The sequence below is a fragment of the Rhododendron vialii genome, chromosome 6a (assembly GCF_030253575.1).
Source record: "Rhododendron vialii isolate Sample 1 chromosome 6a, ASM3025357v1".
NCBI classification, from domain to species: Eukaryota; Viridiplantae; Streptophyta; class Magnoliopsida; order Ericales; family Ericaceae; genus Rhododendron; species Rhododendron vialii.
Window position 1 is genome coordinate 15,425,296 of NC_080562.1, and position 20,687 is coordinate 15,445,982.

The window sequence follows — 20,687 nt, forward strand, 5'->3', positions numbered from 1 at the left end:
GAACAGTTTTGTATGGTAGAAACCCGGTCAAGCAGAACAACGATGGCTTCAGACCCCCCACAATTGGGTGTCGACGACGCCACAAAGGTCGCCGCTGCAACTAAGGCCGCTAAAGCGGCAGAAGCGGCTAAGGCAGCAAAAGCAGCCAAGGCTGCTATCGCTGTAGAAAAAGCCGCCAAGGCGACAGAAGTGGCCAAGGCCGCCGCAGTAAACAAAATAGGAGGTGATCAAATGACCCCAGAAGCGTTCGCTCAGATGCAGGAGTAGATCAAAATACTAACCCAAGGGTTACAAACAGCAATGCAAGAGAATGCAAATTTGCGAAAGCAAATCTCGGAGCCAAGCATCCTAAACTTACGACATAGTCGACATGAAGAGGAGGACGATAGGGAAGAAGGTGAATCCAGCGAGAAGGAAAGCCAAAATCGAAGAAAGTATGGCAAACCGCCCCTAGAAAGGCCGTCTCATGAGCAAGAGACATTGCTCAAGATGCAAAATCAAATTAAAGGGCTGATGAAGTATATCAAGGCACAAACTCCCGCCACGGTAGAAGAATTGGTGCAGAATACGGATTCACCTTTTACAACTAGAGTCATGGGGCTACCTCTTCCAAGGAAGTTTAAGATGCCCCAGCTAGAGACTTTTAATGGCTCCACGGATCCATTAGATCAATTGGAAACATACAAATCGCTGATGCATCTCCAAGCAGTACCAGACGAAGTGATGTGTCGGGCATTCCCAGTTACCCTCAAAGGAAGTGCCCGAGCATGGTTCAATAAACTCCCATCGGGAAGCATAGGTAGTTTCAAAGAGCTCAGCACAAACTTTGTAAGCTATTTTATTACTGGACAACGCTATGGCAAGCCAGCAACACATCTCCTGACTGTGAAACAGGGGAGATAGGAGTCATTAAGAGATTATACCACAAGGTTCAACAAGCAGGTGGTTCAGATAGACGAAGTAGACGATAATGTATGCATAACTGCGTACATAGCAGGACTATATTCAGGACAATTCCTGTATCTCATATCTCAAGAACCACCCAAGACTATGGCAGAGCTTATTCTTAGAGCCCAGAAACATATGAATGCCGAAGAAGCTGTTTACACAAGGCGTTCGTGTGATGGTTTTGATCCTCAACCAGGGCCATCACAAGTTGGAGAATTCCCTCCACCAGACAGAAAAAGAAAGGAATCCACCCGCAAGACGGGAGGCGAACCAAAGAACAAAAAGGTGGACTCAAGGTCTTCCCCCTAAGCGGGGAGGGCTGGAGGTCCGCCCTAAGGCAGGTACAAGCAATTTACACCGCTCATAGCTACGGCAGAGCAAATCCTTAGCAACCTACAAGATGACCCGGACCTCAAGTGGCCTGGGAAGCTAAGATCCAACCCTAATAAGAGAGCTAAGGACAAATACTGCAGGTTCCATAGAGACCATGGTCATAACACAGATGACTGCATTGATCTCAAACAACAGATTGAGGATCTGATCCAAAGAGGGAGACTGCAATGTTTCGTAACAAAGAAGTATCAGAAACAATCCAGAAAGGAAGATACAAACAAGGAAGGTAGGGATGCCACGGCACCCCACTCAGGTCCCATTGGAGAGATCAAGGTCATCCATGGAGGATTTGCTGGGGGAGGAAAGTCTAGCAATGCTAGAAAAGCTCACCTAAGAAAGCTAAGAACAGAGGAATACTTGGAAGTCAACACGGTTGGACGTTCAAGCAAATTCCAGAAGAAGGAGGAAATACTCATTATTTTCTCAGATGAAGACATCAAGGGAGTTCAGATCCCTCATGATGACCCCCTAGTTATAACCATTGTCGTGGCAAACTACCTCACAAGAAGGGTATTGATAAACACTAGAAGCTCAGCCGACATCCTCTATCTCCACGCATACAATCAACTAAAAGTTGGACGAGAAAGGCTAAAGCCCATGACCTCACCACTAGTTGGGTTTGCAGGTATGCCTGTTAACCCGGTTGGTCAAATAGCCTTGCCAATCACAATGGGGGAAGAAGGAGCTCAAATTACACGCATGATAGACTTCATAGTAGTCGATTGTCCTTCAGCATATAATGCAATATTGGGGAGAACAACTCTGAATAAAATCGGGGCAATAATCTCCACGTATCATTTGATGATAAAGTTCCCAACACCAGAAGGAATTGCATGCATAAGAGGAGACCAAAAAGCAGCACGGGAATGTTATGTTACCTCGCTCAGAGGGGCAAACATTACAATGAACATAGAAAGTCTCGACACACGAGATGAAGAGAAGCTCCAACACAGAGAACCAGTGGAAGAGCTTGTAGAAGAGCTCCTAGAGCCAGGGCAACAGGGAAAGATAGTAAGGATTGGAACAGGATTGAGCACAGCAGCAAAAACAGAGCTGTTGCAATTCCTAATAAAAAACAAAGATGTCTTTGCATGGTCCCACAAGGACATCCTGGGAATTGACCCAAGGGTCATATCCCATAAACTAAACGTACATCCCACAGTGTGTCCTGTTAAACAGAAGAAAAGAACCTTTGCTCCAGAACGAAACGAAGCTGCAGCCAAAGAGGTGGACAAACTCATACAAGCGGAATCCATCCGTGAAGTTATCTGCCCTGATTGGTTAGCTAGTGTGGTGATGGTAAAGAAAGCTTAAAGCTTATTTTGTGTGTTTTTCTCTCGTCTCGCTTTTTTGCTTGCGATCACTTAACCACTTTCTACCTCTTACCTCTTAGTGAAACTCAATTGACTTATTGGTTTTGCAGCTGGAGCTGATATGGACTTTGGTGACACCGATTTTTCGGTGGGTAATGAGACAAAAGCTTAAAGCTTATTTTGTGTGTTTTTTGTGTCACTATTATTGTTTTCTTTTTGTCACTTCAAAAATTATTTATTTCTTTTTCTTTCAGAAACTTAACATGGGTGGTGGTGGGGATTTCGATGCCGATTATGCTGAGGACGATGAAGGTAGGTTTTGACTTGTATCCTGGGAAGCACTTTCTACTCCCAGTAGTGATATGTTAAAATACTCTCAAAAAAAGAGTCTTTCCCTATGTCCACCTAAAGTCATCTAATGTTTTTGTAGGAAATGATGACAGTGACGCAGAAGAGGAGAATATGGAAGAAGTTCCCCGCAAAACCAATACAGAAGAAGCTGAAATTGCTAGCGGAGAACATGAGACAAAAGCTTAAAGCTTATGTGAAATGTACTTCTGGTCTGTTTTGAACTATTTCTGTCATTATTTTCCGACGTGAAGTTTTACTTGGTAGGAATACTGGTGCCCAGTTGCCGATAAAAAAATAAAAATATTGGTGCTCAGTTTTTGTTGTGCGCGTTTCCTTTTGTTCAGTATTGTGAGTACTGATTGTGCCTTTTTAACTCTTGTTGACTTGCTGTTAATTCTTCTCTCCATCATGATAAGGTCATGATTTTATTGGAACCTGTTGGAATATGTGGGAATGATATCAGAGATCTGCATCTTTTTTTTTTTTTTTTATAATCTTTTCTGAACAGTACCTTCACCTGTAAAAATGTGCCTGTGAAAATCTTCTGAGACAGTAAAATCACCCGTTCCGTTACCTCCTCCTCTGGCAATTGTAGAGAACTATGAGAATGTTACAAACCGTGTTGTCCTTTGGTAAGTATGTTTCTTAGTTTCTGCAAAACAAAAGGAACCCTACTAAAAAAATGTCAACATGGCTTTGAATCCTCGCTAACTATTTTGAGGAATTACATGATTAACCCAATAGTTTGATGTGATTCTCAAATCAAACCCTGAGTTTTCAATTTTGTCAACTTCAAATTCCAGAGTTCTGGCACACCACAATGTAACCTCTCCTTCCATATCAGTTAGCGAACTATAGCTTTCTTCAAAAATTCTCTCTCCCTCTGCATCTCCCAATTTTAACTAGCTTGTCAATTCTCAACTAGTTTGTCAATTCAAAGCCCAAACGAACTCAGAACATGCCGAAATAGTTTGTCTCTTCAAAGCCCAAATCGAAGGAGAAGATAGAGCTGAAGTCTAATATGTTGAAATACCATTCTCCACAATATAACTCTGGAGTAAATAATGTTCCCAGCTAGTTTATCAATAGTGAGTAAATTATGCAAATAACTAATGTTTTCATGTTCAAAAACTTTTGCCTGATAAATATTGCGCAAGTATTTCTAAATTGCAACCATAGGCTTTTTGAAAGGCTTTTAAGGTTTCTGTAAATTGTGAAAAAAGAGGGTGAAAGGCTTTTAAAGTTTCTGTAAATTGTGAAAAAAGAGGGTCCCTAGAACTTGAGCTGAAGGCAACAGATTTTGTATTTTAGCCCCACTTGATTTTAAAAGCATTTGCCATTGATAAAATGTTCCAAGTCTTGGCCAAAAAAAATAATAATAGCAGGAAAAAAACTACAGTATTTACATTTCAGTCAAGCACCGAAGTTGATCTGTCCACAGCCACGATGAACGAAATGCAAAACTGCGGGGTTCTCTTACATAATCACTCTACCAAAAAAAAAAAAAAAACCGCATAATCACAAAATATTGCCTTCCAAGAAACAATCCTCACTAATCTTACGCAAAATCTAACGCAAGTTCAATAACAAGAGATGCATAACAGATACAAATTTTCACTGCACAAGGCCCAAACGTACATCCATCAGCTGTCGGGCAGTCTCACTAGCACAAGTTCAGCTGGTGGGCGCAATGTGCAAACCATCTCTTTTGTCTTCCCAAAGTACACCTGCATTTACAAGTGATAATCAAAACTTCCAATTTTACACTTTTGTAGTTTAAAACCCAAATCTCGAAAGGCATTAGGAAATAAGGGCATAGATCTATTATTCAATCACGTAATCATAAGTATAGTTGAAGTTTCCATAGAGAAATTCCACATTTGACCACTCCTAGGAGAGTAACCTTTCCGTGGAAAAAGAAGAGAGGATAACCGGAAGTAGCAATGGTATTATTATATACAACAAAGTACCTGGTCTAGTGAATTCCTCAGTTTACCCTCCAATTCTTCGATCATCTTTCCCATGTTACATAGATGACCATCTGCCACCGAGAGATCCATATTCATCTGTTAAACATGAAAGGAAGATATTTGACTTACTTTCCAGAAGCACCGTAAAATTAACTCCAAGCTGTCAATCCTGACCGTTTGACAAATAAAACCATTCAAATAACTAACCATTTGCCGTCTTTCCATAAAAATAAAAAAGAGAGAGGAGGTGGTGCTGGCTATATGATCCGTTTCCTCCATTGAGCTCTGTCATGGACATCGTGTTCCGTAACATCCAACAAACCTAAATCCTATCAGACTACCGCCTCTAAAGTCTATTTTGGTCAACCTCCCCCCTAAATAATGCTACGTTCTACCATTTCTATCCATGACACTTGGTTCCATGGATAGAAATGGTGCAAAAAGACAAGATGCCATGATAGTGCATGATGTAGAGAATGACAATCGCACTGAAAAGGCTAAAATGGGATTGGCACAAGCTAATTGCCAAGTTATTACTATGGATTTTCTCAAGCCTCCACACAAGGCTGTTATGCGGGAAAAAAAAAAGACGTCTAAAAAGCATTCAGAGGGCTCCAAGCATCATTGAGGCGGGTGTTAATGTGAATTACGTAATCTCTCCATTGCACAGAAATAAAATACCGTGGAAAATAGTGCCCCCGTCTGAACTTTCACAAGCAAATGAGATCGCCTTGCCTTGGGTTACAAATGAAGCTCCATATGGAGTGTCATTCTAGTGACGGCCAAAGTAATACCTTGCAGAAAAGCTTGGCACCCATCATAAAGAGGCTGGCCACTAAAAGGCACAATTAACAAGATGACTGGCTGCAATTAACAAGATGCCTGGCTGCAAATTTTGTTATATACACAATGCTATAAATATACGACTCTCTCTCTCACACACACACACAAACACAACCCGTTCATTATCTTTTGGTACATTCCTATATGTTTAGCTACCCCAAGTCCCCAACTCAGCAAACCCCCCAGATGTAAATAACCTGAATTATTTTGGACTTTCCCATTTCTAATTTCATTCCTTTTTATTTCTAATCTTCCTTTCTCTTGTTTGGATCTTGTAAAATTTTATCGAGTGGGTTGAAATGGTGAATCAATGGTAGTGGATAGACGGCGGAAAGCTTTGTTTCAGGTGGGTTCCAAGTCGCTGCAACTGGTGGATGAGGGGGAAGGAGATCGATTGAGATATGGTTTAGTGGAACACGGATCTGGGGTTCGTCGGGAAATCTGGGTCTCAGAGATTGAGCTTCCATGGTTGTGCTTAATCCTTGAGGATGCGTCTTCAGATTACGACAAGGATTTCGTGCGCAGCTATGGGGGTTTTGCAAGGAAAATCCAGGCGCGTCGTTTAGCTCTGGAAAGGGGTTTTGTCTTGAGGGTGGAGGTGAGAGATTCAGGGAGGGGGTGGTATGTGCTGTTGCCAGAGTTGTGTGGAAATGGGGGGTGGGTGGATATCTCGAAAAAAATTTGGGCGTTCTGTGGTTATTGGCATTCAGAGGGGATAGTTGATGGCAGATCTTTTCTCGAGGCTGCAAGCATTGGTGGATGGCCGGAGAACACAGTGGCGGTGGAGGAGAAGGGGGAAAAACGAAGGGATTGCGATGTGGATGTTAGAGCTGACTCAATGCTTGAGTGATGAGTTTTTTTGAGAGATGCTTAGTGGGTAGGATGGAGAAAGGAGGGTTGGCTCTGCCGGCGGCTATGGAGGTTCAACGATGGGCTCAGAAATCCTGGAAAGTGACTGCCGGGGTTCAAGTTTTGGAATTAGGAGGTTTTTCGTTTCTCTTCTCGTTGCCGTCGTTTGAGGAAGCTCAACGGGTCTTGAAAGGGAACTGGAATATCAGAGGAAGAAAAGAAGATTGGACTTGGCGTGGTGGTCTCTGGTTGGGTGCTGTGTAAAACCAGGGGATGCTAGTTCAGAGGTTTGGATACAAATTTTAGGGCTGCTCTTCACCTTTGGGATTTTGAGGTGTTCAGAGAAATTGGGGATCACTGTGGCGGTTTTCTATATGTGGACGAAGATACGAGACAGCAAGCACATCTGCGTTGGGCTAGGATTGCTGTTCGGGCTCCACCAGAGAATATTCCGGCGACTGTGAAGATTGCTAGGGGGAGCTGGTTGTTCGAAGTGACCCTTTGGGGCGAAGGGGCCAAAAGTTCTGTTTCAACCGAGCTTGGGGGTTTGCAAAGAACGATAGGGGGTGGTTGCCGGAAGTTCAGTAGGTGGCTTTTTTGGGGGAGGAAGGAGAAGACGAGTGGAGGTCACACGCGTGGTGCAAGTGGGTCTCAGGCTGGAGGGTGGTACAGATCTAGTTGGCATTCAAATTATGAATCACGTAAGGGTTGGGGGCCTGGGCTTCGGTTTGGGCCTAGGCATGTTGTGGGTAGAAGTGAGGTGGTTTCGGGCTTTTTAAAAGAGCCTGTTAGAGGGTCTAGAACTGCGCAGCACATCTCTTTTAAGAGTGGGCCTGTGGATAAGTGAGCCTTTTTGTTTAAAAGACCTTTCAAGTCCAAGCTGGATAACAGCGAGGCATGTATGATTTCCGATCGCTCTTCTCCATCTTTGCCCTCTTCTTTTTCTTTTCTGGAAGAATGAGGTGTTGGCAGAATTTCTGAGGGGAGGTCAATGTTGGCTGAATCTCTTCCGCTAGGGGATTCGGCTTTGGTTCTGAGGGAGAGGGTGGATGAGGTTGGGTGTCAGGGGAGGGTGTCGGAGCTTTGGTGTGGTGGGGAAGGCGTTGCTTTGGGGGGTAGTTTTGGGAGGAGGAGGTTCTCTATAGAGATGGGTGAGGGTTTAGGCTTGGGTAGGGCGTTTAGGGGCTGTGTAGCTGAGGCAGACGAGGGGTGTGTGACCTCGGGGGGGTTAGAATTGGTTCCTCTGTCTGGGCTGTTTGGAGGGGGGCTTTCGGTGTGGGATAGCCAGAAGGAGGTTTTCAATGATCTGGGTTGGGTTGAGGAGGTGGTGGATGATGGGTTGGCTATTAGCAATGAGGTTTATACTCCTTTGGCGTTTAGGGAGCCGGGAGGGGAGTGGAATGAAGAAGATAAGCTGGTGAGCGGGATGTCACAAGAAGTCTCGAAATGCGTTTTGAAGAGGATTACTGGCTTCAGTAAATTCTTGGGTGTCTCTTTTGATGGTTTTGAAGAGAGAACAATGCAATTGTTTTCGGATATTGAGGAAAAATGGAGGAAGGGAGCAGTGAAAGAGGCAAAGAGAAGCGGTAGTAAGACTAGTATGGGGAGTAGGGAGTTAAATAGATTACAATGTTTGATTAATTATGAGGATGGGAAGGGATGTGGTGGAGGAGTAGAAGGGGTTAATCTCTCATCTTTTTATGAAGATCAAAATAATTAGTTGGAATGTGAGAGGTTTGAATGAGAGGGACAAGAGGGTGATAGTGAAGGTGTTACTCAAAGGTTGGAGGGCGGATGTGGTTTGTCTTCAAGAGACTAAGCTAAAAGAGGCCACTACGGAGGTGGTAAAAGAGATTTGGGGAAGCTAGTGGGTGGATTGGATCCACTTGAAAGCGGTTGGGGCTTCGGCGGGGGTGATGGTGTTGTGGGATAGTAGGGTGGTGGGAAAAATTGACGATGAGTTGGGCATGTTTTCAGCGTTGTGTTTGTTCAAAAATGTGGTGGATGGTTTTGGGTGGGTGTTCTCGGGAGTTTATGGTCCTGTGATCCACCGCCATAGGAGAGAATTGAGTGGGAGGAGCTCTCAGCTGTGGCTTTAGATCGGGCGCCCCATGGCGTTTTTTTTTTTTTTTGGGGGGGGGTTGGGGGTCCTGTGATCCACCGCCATAGGAGAGAATTGTGTGGGATGAGCTCTCAGCTGTGGCTTTTAGATGGGGCACCCCTTGGTGTTTTTTTTTTTTTTGGGGGGGTGGGGGGAAGATTTTAATGTTGTTCGTTTTCTGGAAGAAAGAGTGGGGTGCACATCTATCTCTAGTGACATGAGAAGAGGAGATTCTCAGACTTTGTTAATGATCTAGAGCTTGTTGACCCGCCACTTAGCGAAAGCAGTTTCACTTGGTTTGGCGCTCAGGAAAATAGATGCATGTCTCGCATTGACCGTTTCTTGTCACCACTTCTTGGGAGGAACATTTTATGAATGTGGCACAGTTTGCTCTTCCAAGGCCTATATCAGATCACATGCCTATATTGCTAGACAGTGGGGGGATTCGCCAAGGAAGTACCCCTTTTAGATTTGAAAATATGTGGTTACTATCTGAGGGTTTTGCAGAAAGAGTGGGTGAATGGTGGACAAGTTATTCGGTAATGGGGAAGCCGAGCTTCGTTTTGGCAAAGAAGCTTAAAATGTTAAAAGCACATTTACGCAAGTGGAATTCTGAGGTCTTTGGGAGGTTGGAGTTCAAAAAAGCTAAGGTTGTTGATAAATGCCGGTGCAGGGAAACAAGTTCGAGTTTTAAGGGAGGATGAGATATCTTTGAGAGAAATTGCCAAAGAAGAGTTCGGAAAAATTGCGAAATTTGAAGAAATCAGTTGTAGGCAAAAGTCTAGAAATTTGTGGTTAAAAGAGGGAGAGAAGAATACTCGGTTCTTTCAAAGAATGGCCAATTGTAATTGGAGAAACAACTTTATTGGCAAGATTATCATAGGTGATAGTCTTTTGGAAAGGGATGAGGAGATTATAAGTGGTATTTCTAACTTTTATGAAGGTCTTTTCAGGGAGGAGGGGGTGAGTTGTCCTCATGTTGATGAGTTGGAGTTTGATGTAATCTCGGTGGAGGACGCCTCCAGTTTAGAGAGGCAATTTGATGAGGAGGAAGTGGTGGCTGCCTTAAAGTCCATGAATGGGGATAAGGCGCCAGGTCCGGATGGTATGTCGATGGCCTTTTTTGAACATTGTTGGGGGACGGTGAGGGTGGAAGTGATGGGAATGTTTCAGTATTTTTGCGAGCATGGTGAGTTTGAAAGGAGTTTGAATGCTTCTTTTGTGGCTTTGATTCCTAAAAAGGGAGGTGCAGAGGATATCAGTCTATTGGGTGGAGCTTACAAATTGTTGGCTAATGTGTTGGCGGGTCGTTTGAAGAAGGTGGTGGGGAAGGTTGTATCGGAATCCCAAAATGCTTTTGTCCACGGTAGGCAAATTCTTGATGCGGTATTGGTTGAAAATGAATATGTGGATTTGAGATTGAAGTCTGGCAATCCGGGGTTAGTATATAAGTTGGATATCGAGAAGGCATATGATAATGTAAATTGGGATTTTTTGCTCTATTTTATCGAAAGGATGGGTTTTGGAGGGTTGTGGAGGAAATGGATTAAAGCCTGCATATCATCGATTAGAATGTCTGTGTTGGTGAATGGGACTCCCGCAAGTTTTTTTCAAACTTCTAAAGGTTTGAGTCAGGGTGATCCTCTCTCCTCTCTTCTATTTATTTTGGTCATGGAGGTTCTAAGCCGTCTGATACAGAAAGCAATGCAAGGTGGTTTTTCGCATGGTTTTGAGGTGGGAAGAGCAGATGGTTTGGGGATGATGGTTCCTCATATTCTTTATGCCGATGGCACTCTTTTGTTTTGCAATACGGAGCCAACAGCGGTGGGTTACCTTCGATGTGTTCTTTTTGCACGATTTTAATGTTCGTTTTTCAGAAAAAATAGTCGGGTGCGCTTCTATCTCCAGTGACATGAGAAGAGGAGATTCTCAGACTTTGTTAATGATCTTTGTTAATGATCTGGAGCTTGTTGACTCGCCGCTTAGCGGAAGCAGTTTCACTTGGTTTGGCAGTCAGGAAAATAGATGCATGTCTCGCATTGACCGTTTCTTGTCTCCACTTCTTGGGAGGAACATTTTATGAATGTGGCACAGTTTGCTCTTCCAAGGCCTATGTCATATCACATGGCTATCTTGCCTGACAGTGGGGGGATTCGACAAGGAAGTACCCCTTTCAGATTTGAAAATATGTGGTTACTATCTGAGGGTTTTGCAGAAAAAGTGGGTGAATGGTGAACCAGTTATTCGGCAATGGGGAAGCCGAGCTTTGTTTTGGCAAAGAAGCATAAAATGTTGAAAGCAGATTTACGCAGGTGAAATTTTGAGGTCTTTAGGAGGCTAGAGAGTTCAGAAAAGCCAAGGTTGTTGATGATAAATGCCGGTGGGATGCAGAGGAACAAGTGCGAGTTTTAAGGGAGGATGAGAAAACTTTGAGAGAAATTGCGAAAGAAGAGTTCGGAAAAATTGCGAAATTTGAAGAAATCAGTTGTAGGCAAAAGTCTAGAAATTTGTGGTTAAAAGAGGGAGAGAAGAATACTCGGTTCTTTCAAAGAATGGCCAATTGTAATCGGAGAAACAACTTTATTGGCAAGATTATCATAGGTGGATAGTCTTTTGGAAAGAGATGAGGAGATTACAAGTGGTATTGCTAACTTTTATGAAGGTCTTTTCAGGGAGGAGGGGGTGGGTTATCCTCATGTTGATGAGTTGGAGTTTGACGTAATCTCGGTGGAGGACGCCTCCTGTTTAGAGAGGTCGTTCGATGAGTAGGAAATGCTGGCTACCTTAAAGTCCATGAATGGGGATAAGGCGCCTGGTCCGGATGGTATGTCGATGGCATTTTTTCAACATTGTTGGGGGACAGTAAGGGTGAAAGTGATGGGAATGTTTCAGTATTTTTGCGAGCATGGTGAGTTTGAAAGGAGTTGGAATGCTTCTTTTGTGGCTTTGATTCCTAAAAAGGGAGGTGTAGAGGATATAAGTCTATTGGGTGGAGCTTACAAATTGTTGGCTAATGTGTTGGCGGGTCGTTTGAAGAAGGTGGTGGGGAAGGATGTATCGGAATCCCAAAATGCTTTGGTCCGCGGTAGGCAAATTCTTGATGCGGTATTGGTTGCAAATGAATATGTGGATTTGAGATTGAAGTTTGGCAATCCGGGGTTAGTATGTAAGTTGTATATCGAGAAAACATATGATAATGTAAATTGGGATTTTTTGCTCTATGTTATCGAAAGGATGGATTTTGGAGGGTTGTGGAGGAAATGGATTAAAGCCTGCATATCATCGATTAGAATGTCTGTGTTGGTGAATGGGACTCCAGCAAGTTTTTTTCAAACTTCTAAAGGTTTGCGTCCGGGTGATCCTCTCTCCTCTCTTCTATTTATTTTGGTCATGGAGGTTCTAAGCCGTCTGATACAGAAAACAATGCAAGATGGTTTTTTGCACGGTTTTGAGGTGGGAAGAGCAGACGGTTTGAGGATGATGGTTTCTCATATTCTTTATGCCAATGACACTCTTTTGTTTTGAAATACGGAGCCAACAGAGGTGGGTTACCTTCGATGTGTTCTTTTTGCACGATTTTAATGTTGTTCGTTTTCCGGAAAAAATAGTCGGGTGCACTTCTATCTCTAGTGACATGAGAAGAGGAGATTCTCAGACTTTGTTAATGATCTGGAGCTTGTTGACCCGCCGCTTAGCGGAAGCAGTTTCACTTGGTTTGGCGGTCAGGAAAATAGATGCATGTCTCGCATTGACCGTTTCTTGTCTCCACTTCTTGGGAGGAACATTTTATGAATGTGGTACAGTTTGCTCTTCCAAGGCCTATATCAGATCACATGCCTATCTTGCTTGACAATGGAGGGATTCGACAACGAAGTACCCCTTTCAGATTTGAAAATATGTGGTTACTATGTGAGGGTTTTGCAGAAAGAGTGGGTGAATGGTGGACCAGTTATTCGGTAATGGGGAAGCCGAGCTTTGTTTTGGCAAAGAAGCTTAAAATTTTGAAAGCAGATTTACGCAGGTGGAATTCTAAGGTCTTTGGGAGGTTGGTGTTCAGAAAAGCCAAGTCGTTGATGATAAACGCCGGTGGGATGTAAAGGAACAAGTGCAAGTTTTAAGGGAGGATGAGAAAACTTTGAGAGAAATTGCCAAAGAAGAGTTCGGAAAAATTGCGAAATTTGAAAAAATCAGTTGTAGGCAAAAGTCTAGAAATTTATGGTTAAAAGAGGGAGAGAAGAATACTCGGTTCTTTCAAAGAATGGCCAATTGTAATCGGAGAAACAACTTTATTGGCAAGATTATCATAGGTGATAGTCTTTTGGAAAGGGATGAGGAGATTAGAAGTGGTATTGCTAACTTTTATGAAGGTCTTTTCAGGGAGGAGGGGGGTGGGTTATACTCATGTTGATGAGTTGGAGTTTGACGTAATCTCAGTGGAGGATGCCTCCTATTTAGAGAGGCCGTTCGATGAGGAGGAAATGGTGGCTGCCTTAAAGTCCATGAATGGGGATAAGGCGCCTGGTCCGGATGGTATGTCAATGACATTTTTTCAACATTGTTGGGGACGGTGAGGGTAGAAGTGATGGGAATGTTTCAGTATTTTTGGGAGCAGTTTGAAAGGAGTTTGAATGCTTCTTTTGTGGCTTTGATTCCTATAAAGGGAGGTACAAAAGATATCAGTCTATTGGGTGGAGCTTACAAACTGTTGGCTAAAGTATTGGCGGGTCGCTTGAAGAAGGTGGTGGGGAAGGTTGTATCGGAATCCCAAACTGCTTTTGTCCACGGTAGGCAAATTCTTGATGCGGTATTCATTGCAAATGAATGTGTGGATTTGAGATTGAAGTCTAGCAATCCGGGTTAGTATGTAAGTTGGATATCGAGAAGGCATATGATAATGTAAATTGGGATTTTTTGCTCTATGTTATCGGAAGGATGGGTTTTGGAGGGTTGTGGAGGAAATGGATTAAAGCCTGCATATCATCGGTTAGATTGTTTGTATTGGTGAATGGGACTCCACCAAGTTTTTTTAAGACTTCCAAAGGTTTGCGTCAGGGTGATCATCTCTCCTCTCTTCTTTTTATTTTAGTCATGGAGGTTCTAAGCCGTCTGATACAAAAAGCAATGCAAGGTGGTTTTTTGCACGGTTTTGAGGTGGGAAGAGCAGATGGTTTGGGTATGATGGTTTCTCATATTCTTTATGCCGATGACACTTTTTTGTTTTGTAATGCGGAGCCAACAGAGGTGGGTTACCTTCGATGTGTTCTTTTTGCACGATTTTAATGTTGTTCGTTTTCCGGAAGAAAGAGTGGGGTGCACTTCTATCTCCAGTGACATGAGAAGAGGAGATTCTCAAACTTTGTCAATGATCTTTGTTAATGATCTGGAGCTTGTTGACCCGCCGCTTAGCGGAAGCAGTTTTACTTGGTTTGGCGCTCAGGAAAATAGATGCATGTCTCGCATTGACCGTTTCTTGTCCCTACTTCTTGGGAGGAACATTTTATGAATGTGACACAGTTTGCTCTTCCAAGGCCTATATCACATCACATGCCTATCTTGCCAGTGGGGGGATTCGACAAGGAAGTACCCCTTTCAGATTTGAAAATATGTGTTCTTTTATGCTTTGAGGTGGTAACTATCCTTAAAGTGAATTTGGGTAAATCGGAAATGATTCCGGTTGGGGTAGTTGATGATATTGATGCACTTGCTCAGATTTTGGGTTGTAAGGTGGCATCATTGCCGGCGTTGTATCTGGGCATGCCGTCGGGCTCTTCTTTTAAATCAAAAGCTGTGTGGGACTCTATTGTAGAAAGATTTCAAAAGAGGTTAGTGGGATGGAAGCATCAATATATTCCAAAAAGGTGGTAGATTGACTCTTATCAAAAGTACGCTTTCTAGCTTGCCCACTTATTTTATGTCTATTTGTTATTCCAGTTTCGGTTGTTAAGCGGTTGGAGAAAATACAAAGAGATTTTTTGTGGGGAGGAGTGGGGGAAGAGTTTAAGTATCATCTAGTTGATTGGGATATAGTATGTACTCCTGTTCGAGGAGGAGGATTGGGATTGAGAAGTTTAAAGCTGTTCAATCAAGCTCTTTTGGGGAAATGGTTATGGAGGTTTGCATGTGAGAGAGATGGCGGAGAAAAGTGGTTGTAGCGAAGTATGGATGTGAATGGGGTGGATGGTCTTCCCGTAATGTTAACTTCCCTTATGGGGTGGGGTTGTGGAGGTGTATCATGAATGGATGGGAAGCCTTTGTAAATTATAGTAATATGGCAGTTGGCAAGGGGCAAAGGGTGAAGTTTTGGGACCATTTGCGGTGTGGGGAAGTGAGCTTGCAGGTGGCTTTTCCAAGTATTTATAGCCTGGCTTGTGAAAGGGATGCAAGAGTCTCTGATTATCTTCTCCACGATGGGGCTATGATTTGGGAAATGAGTAATTTTCCTCTAAGTACAGAAAATAGAAAGTGGTCTCCTCTAATTAATGGAACACTAAAATCCTATGAAAGTGCCTAAAACCCTAAATCCTAGGGTACCCTATGAAAGTGCCTAAACCTTAGGGTACCCTATAAAAATACCTAAACTCCTAGGGTACCCTATGAAAGTGTCTAAACTGCTAAAACCCTATAATAGGAAAGTGCACTCTAAAACCCCCATGAAAGTGCCTAAATCTAAACCCTAGGGCTCTATGAAAGCCCCTAAACCTAAATTCTAGGGTAACCTAAACCCTAGGGTATCCTAAACCCTAGGTTAACCTAAAACCCTAGGGTACCCTAAGATTTACGAATACCCAAGGGTACTAGGGTACCTAGTGGGTACCCTAAAACCCTAGGATACCCTAAAACCTTAGGGTGACACTTCCAGTAATGGTAAATGTATTTTTGTAAAAGTGGACCTAGTGGTAATTAAGTATTCCATCTCTCCTTAATGGGAATTAAGTTTCACTTTTCTGTACTTAGAGGTAAATTTTTGTTGGGATATTCGCTTGCGTAGACGTGTTCGAGATCGGGAGGAAGCTTTCATGGCTCTATTCTCTAGAGTGTACGATATGCAGGGAATAGGTGAAGGAGAGGATGAGCTGCGTTGGAATCTTTCTAAATCAGGTATTTTCCAAGTAAAATCTTATTATCAAGCGCTACGGGGGAGTGGTATCTCTAGCATTCCGTGGCAAGCGATTTGGAAAACAAAAGCACCGTTGAAAGTGGGTTTTTTTGTTTGGTGTGCGGCTCAAGGGAAAATTCTTACTATCGATAATTTGATACGTAGACAGAGAATTATTGTTAATTGGTGTTGTATATGCAAAAGGGATGCTGAGACGGTGAATCATCTTCTCATCCATTGCTCGGTGGCATGGGATCTTTGGTCCGTGGTGTTATCCTGGTTTGTGTTACAATGGGTTATGTCGGGCAATGTTATAGAGCTTTTAATCGCTTGGAGGGGTGCTAGAGTGGGTAAGAAGAAGAAGCGCGTATGGGCTATGATTCCTCTTTGTTTGATGTGGATTATTTGGTGTGAGAGAAATTCGAGATGCTTCAAAGGGGTTGAAAAGCCTTTGTTCAAAATTAAAAGTTTTGCGGTTAGTAGTTTGTATAGTTGGGACAAGGGAGAATGCAATCCTTCCCTTAATCATTTTGTAGATTGGTTTGAATTGTTTAACTCACATGGTGGTGTATATGGCCTTTTTGTCTTGGTGGCATTCCCTTAATGCCTTCTTTAATATAATTATTTACTTATCAAAAAAAATATATTCTAATCTTCCTTTTCCGTGTTCTCACCATAAACAATTCCTCATCAACAATTCCTAAGTTGAGACTGTCTTTGACTCATAATGGAATCTTGAACATGCAAAGGGTTTAACCTGTAACTAGAAAAACCATAATTTTGTACTCGACGGAATTTTGTACTCGACGACATATATTACCTGTCTTCTAATTGATCCTGATAAATTGAATGTGCCAGTTGATTCGTTGTTTGTAGTCAATGACAACATGACAGTACTTGTTAAACAGTAATGAGCCATTCCTTCCTCCTCTGGACCCACCTAAAAGTCAAGGTTGCAAGGTGACAGGAAGTATAAATGACAATATTTGAAAGAGAACAAAGAGAGAGTAGTACAGGGTCAGTGCATTCTAGGTGTTTTTTTGGCAGAATAGCCTACCTCCATAACGTGTATAGCATCCCATGCTCCCTCCTGCAGATAACCTCTCCTTCCATGTCCTGACTTTGAGCCATCTACAGTCTCAGGTATTATTGCAGATTAGTGGAACTGTACAGAACTTCCTGACCAAGGGCGATAGAGAGAAACACACCTTTCTTTATAAGGAAACAAGCTACAAACCCTTCATTTTCATCTTCCCACATATAAACTGATGAAATTCCACCTTCATAATACCTACCAAAAGTATAGGAATAATTTGCAAGTAATTTTATGGAAACATAGCTAAGACATCAGATAAAATAAATATTAGAATTGAGTCATATCGCTTTTAAGTTGAGATCACTTGCAAAAGAATCTCTCTTATAAGCTATTAGATGGAAATAAATAATATGCATTCAGTCATATCTCTTTTAAGTTGACATCACTTGCTATCTTGAGCCAGTAAAATTCACCTCACATTGACATTCTGGATTCTGTTTCAACTAATTGCAAACTAAAATATGGAATGCTGAACAGCAAGAAAGAGAGGGGACAAAAACAAGTTCTTCCACGTCAACAATTTAAGACAGACATGACAAACCAGATGATGGGGTAAGTAAAGGACTTCACTGGTCACGATAAATTGCAAAGACTTCATTTGCTTCAATCTCAAGCTTCCTCAACTCTGGAGAAGGGTAAGGCCCATCTTCTAGTGGTGGATGATATTTATTTGACCAAGGAGATCTGCGACAAAATTTAAGATAGCAATCATATCATTGGATAAAGGCAGAAGGAACAAACAATAAGTTTAATATAAACTTAGAGAAAAGCAAGGCTTATAATTCAGCTGAATTTGGGGCCTTAAGTAGCAATAGGAAACAAGAACCTGCAATGAAACCAAAAACAGACAGGACAAGTAATAGTTGAGTTGTTAAGCAGGAACGTAAAGTGAAAGGTCTCATATCATGGCGCTATCAGACCACAATGGCTAAAGAAGTATAATCTCCATGTGAAGAAGACTTTGCATGGTGAAAGACAAGAAGTTAACTTTTCACTCAGACTGGAAGTAAACTAAAAACTTTAGGTGAAGAGGAAGTTACCTTGCCAAAAGGTATCACTTGGATAATAGCTATTTCAGGAGGTGAGCAATTACCTATATGAGTCAGCATCTCTGTTATATTCACACAAGATGAACTCCTTTCCATAATCCACATCGCATATAACCTGTCCTCCCAGCGTGAAAGAAACTCTTGAAATTATTAAATGTAAGTGACATACAGACACTTGATAACTCGCATGAAAAACTTATGTGAAACACAATCCACACAAGACAATAACTACGTTTACAGCTTTTTAAAGACAGGAACATCTATAAAACAAAGGTTGTACACGAAGGACCACAAGCACAGAGCTTGTGCCTACTACAGGGTCAACGAGAGGTAGTTATGTAGCTTTAATCCTACATTTTGTTTGGAGATGTTGATTTTTTTAGCTCAATACCATTCTAAAATGCTGGGGCAGATACACTAAAAATTGAGATGAATTCAAGCGAGTGATTCAAAACTAGACCAACAAGGGGAAATATTGGAAGAGGTTCGATCAACCACCAGCAATTGATTGTTGGTGGCGATGTGTCACATCTACATGTAGGAGGCATTATCCAAACACAAAGATTGATCTTCCATAAGCTTGACAGCAATGATACATCTGGTTCAGTATACCATGTAGAAGCTATATTATCCCATCAACACACGTAATGGACTAATGTCTCAGTATTGCTTTTTTACATCTGGAAGACGAACCTTTGCTTGTCAGCTGCAGCTCTGATGGCGACTATGTCTTAGCTTTCTTTCTTAACAGCTGATCAGTTTTCCACATTGAAAGTGACGCTCTTCTATCGTTTAGGTGGTACCAGAGATATCACCACCAATTGACATGGCCTAAGTTTGCTGCTTTATGTCAGCCAAGCACCGACAAAACCAAAACTACTAGGGAAGATCGACGTAAGTTCAAGAGTTTAGCGATTTTCAAGGATTGTCTCCATGACGTTTTCTTGATAATTGGTTCCTAACTACCTATGTAGTATCGACACAGACACAACGAGTAGGAAAATACTGTGAAATTTGTTATTTAAATACAAAACTAAAAAAATATCCTCTAATTACAATCAGGATATGTTGTTCTTCACATTTACCAGTACATAATAAACTCAAGTGTTTCAACCAAAAATAAATAAATAATTGTTTCATCATGCATTCATATCTTTATGTTCAATAAACAGCCATCCACAAATGTCCACACAGTGTTCAGTAACTTGTTGTACACTATCCCTGGAGTGTCCAAATGTAGAATGTTGAGAAGAATACAAAAGACACTTACAATTTGAGTGTTGGACACGTGTCCGGAGTGTTGGTGTCCTAGCATGTTTCTATGTTCGATAAAACAAATAGAGGAACGAGTTTAATCTACTAGAGCATCTCCGATCCTTACCCTTTTTTCTACCCAAACCAAAATCTGGGTTAAAATCTTAAAAAGCCATCTCCAATGCCATACCCACTTTCCTACCCATTTTGAGTTCTACCCTTTTTCTTACCCAAATTTGGGAAAGACCCAAGTCCAAACCCTTTTTTTCTCAAACCCTCATTCCACTAAATTAGTAATTACAAGTGTGCAATTCAATAATAGATTTAGGTTTTTTAGGTTTTGGGCCTTCTGCCCTTTTGATGTGTCCAACCTTTAGTTGGTTTCCCCTTTCCCTTTTCCCGAGTCCTTAGAGGCTTATGAATGTCGAGGGCTGGGATTCCAACTTTATTGGATTGCTGGTTTTTCCTCATTGTGAAGTCATCTCTTTGGATCCATTTAATCGTTGTAACTTTGTTTCAATGATTAATAAATTTTTGTGCCGATAAAAAAATAGATTTGGGTAAAATAAGAGTTAAGCATCGGAGATGCTTTACCTAAAGCTTTTGACCCAAAATTCTACCCAATTTTGCGTAAAAAAAAAAAGGGGGGTCAGGGCTGGTGATGCAACATGCTTGAATTGAATGATATCCTACAGGGTATAATAATAACAATCTCGAAAACCCTAGTATAAAATGACCGTACATAAATTAATGAAGGCTATGAAAAAGAGGGAGAGACCTGGAGAGGCTGATCGACTTGAGAGAGGAGATCTGAGGAGTGTTGGGGGATGAGGCTAAGGAGAGCAGAGAGAGCAGTTTCTGAGTGCTTCGGAGGCATCCGTCTCATCAACCCCATCGCCGCTTCCATTTTCTCTTCTCTTCTATAATAACCTCTCTTCTATGAATCTTCTACGATATTATGATGTCAATCCACAGATACAGATAGTCAGATACTATCCTATTCTAGCTACCACCCAGGCCAAACTCCAAACACATACATACGCGTCTTGAGAGAGAGAGAGAGAGAGACCTCGTGCTGTTTGATCCGAGTTTCCCTCGCCACAACCGTAAGCCCGTGTTTGGAATTGCGGAAACAAGCGAAAAATGAAACAATTTTTTTAGTGCTGCTATGGTACATGTGAAATGTACGTACCAATGTCCATACTATGTACATGTAAATTTTATGGAGCCTACTTCAAATATCGGTAAGAATTTTTAAAAATCGGTAAGAATTTTTTCTAAATTTGTAGAGGCAAAACTAAAAAGTTTAAATAGTTTCCATTTGACCGGGTTATGTAGATCAAATTGTTTTTTTTACCTACGTAAGGCTCTGTTTGGAACTTATAGAAAAGAAAAGAAATGAAAGAAAAAGAAAAAGGGAGGAA

General features: G+C 41.9%; 1 protein-coding gene and 1 long non-coding RNA gene across 4 annotated transcripts; one reads left to right on the forward strand and one right to left on the reverse strand.

Annotated features, from left to right (window-relative positions):
* Positions 1–2,733: 2,733 nt before the first annotated feature.
* On the forward strand, positions 2,734–3,462 carry LOC131329077 (uncharacterized). The gene is made up of 3 exons (XR_009200617.1): positions 2,734–2,802; positions 2,909–2,966; positions 3,085–3,462. It is a non-coding gene; the product is annotated as an uncharacterized LOC131329077 (long non-coding RNA).
* A 922-nt stretch (positions 3,463–4,384) lies between these two features.
* Positions 4,385–20,435, reverse strand: LOC131329078 (probable F-actin-capping protein subunit beta). Of its 3 annotated transcripts, none has more exons than XM_058362143.1 (8): positions 20,042–20,435; positions 18,054–18,124; positions 17,531–17,644; positions 17,073–17,155; positions 16,922–16,995; positions 16,685–16,804; positions 4,976–5,071; positions 4,385–4,732 (listed from the first exon to the last, which is right to left on the reverse strand). In XM_058362143.1, the coding sequence occupies exons 1-8, from the start codon at positions 20,168–20,170 to the stop codon at positions 4,649–4,651; spliced, it is 771 nt and encodes a 256-aa protein (XP_058218126.1). In that variant the 5' UTR covers positions 20,171–20,435; the 3' UTR covers positions 4,385–4,648. The 3 variants fall into 3 exon arrangements, with proteins under 3 accessions (XP_058218126.1, XP_058218127.1, XP_058218128.1); XM_058362145.1 differs by having other exon boundaries at positions 4,673–4,732; positions 4,976–5,046; positions 20,042–20,405; XM_058362144.1 differs by lacking the exon at positions 16,685–16,804 and having other exon boundaries at positions 20,042–20,405.
* Positions 20,436–20,687: the final 252 nt, after the last annotated feature.

What these genes read in the sequence shown, in the direction of transcription:
- LOC131329078 (XM_058362143.1), bottom strand. Translation starts at nt 20,170, where the DNA reads ATGGAAGCGGCGATGGGGTTGATGAGACGGATGCCTCCGAAGCACTCA. An exon ending in TTTGCAATTTATCGTGACCA is followed by an intron (nt 17,156 to 17,530) that starts GTGAAGTCCTTT and finishes TACTTTTGGTAG; the next exon opens with GTATTATGAAGGTGGAATTT. An exon ending in ATGCTATACACGTTATGGAG is followed by an intron (nt 16,805 to 16,921) that starts GTAGGCTATTCT and finishes CTTGACTTTTAG; the next exon opens with GTGGGTCCAGAGGAGGAAGG.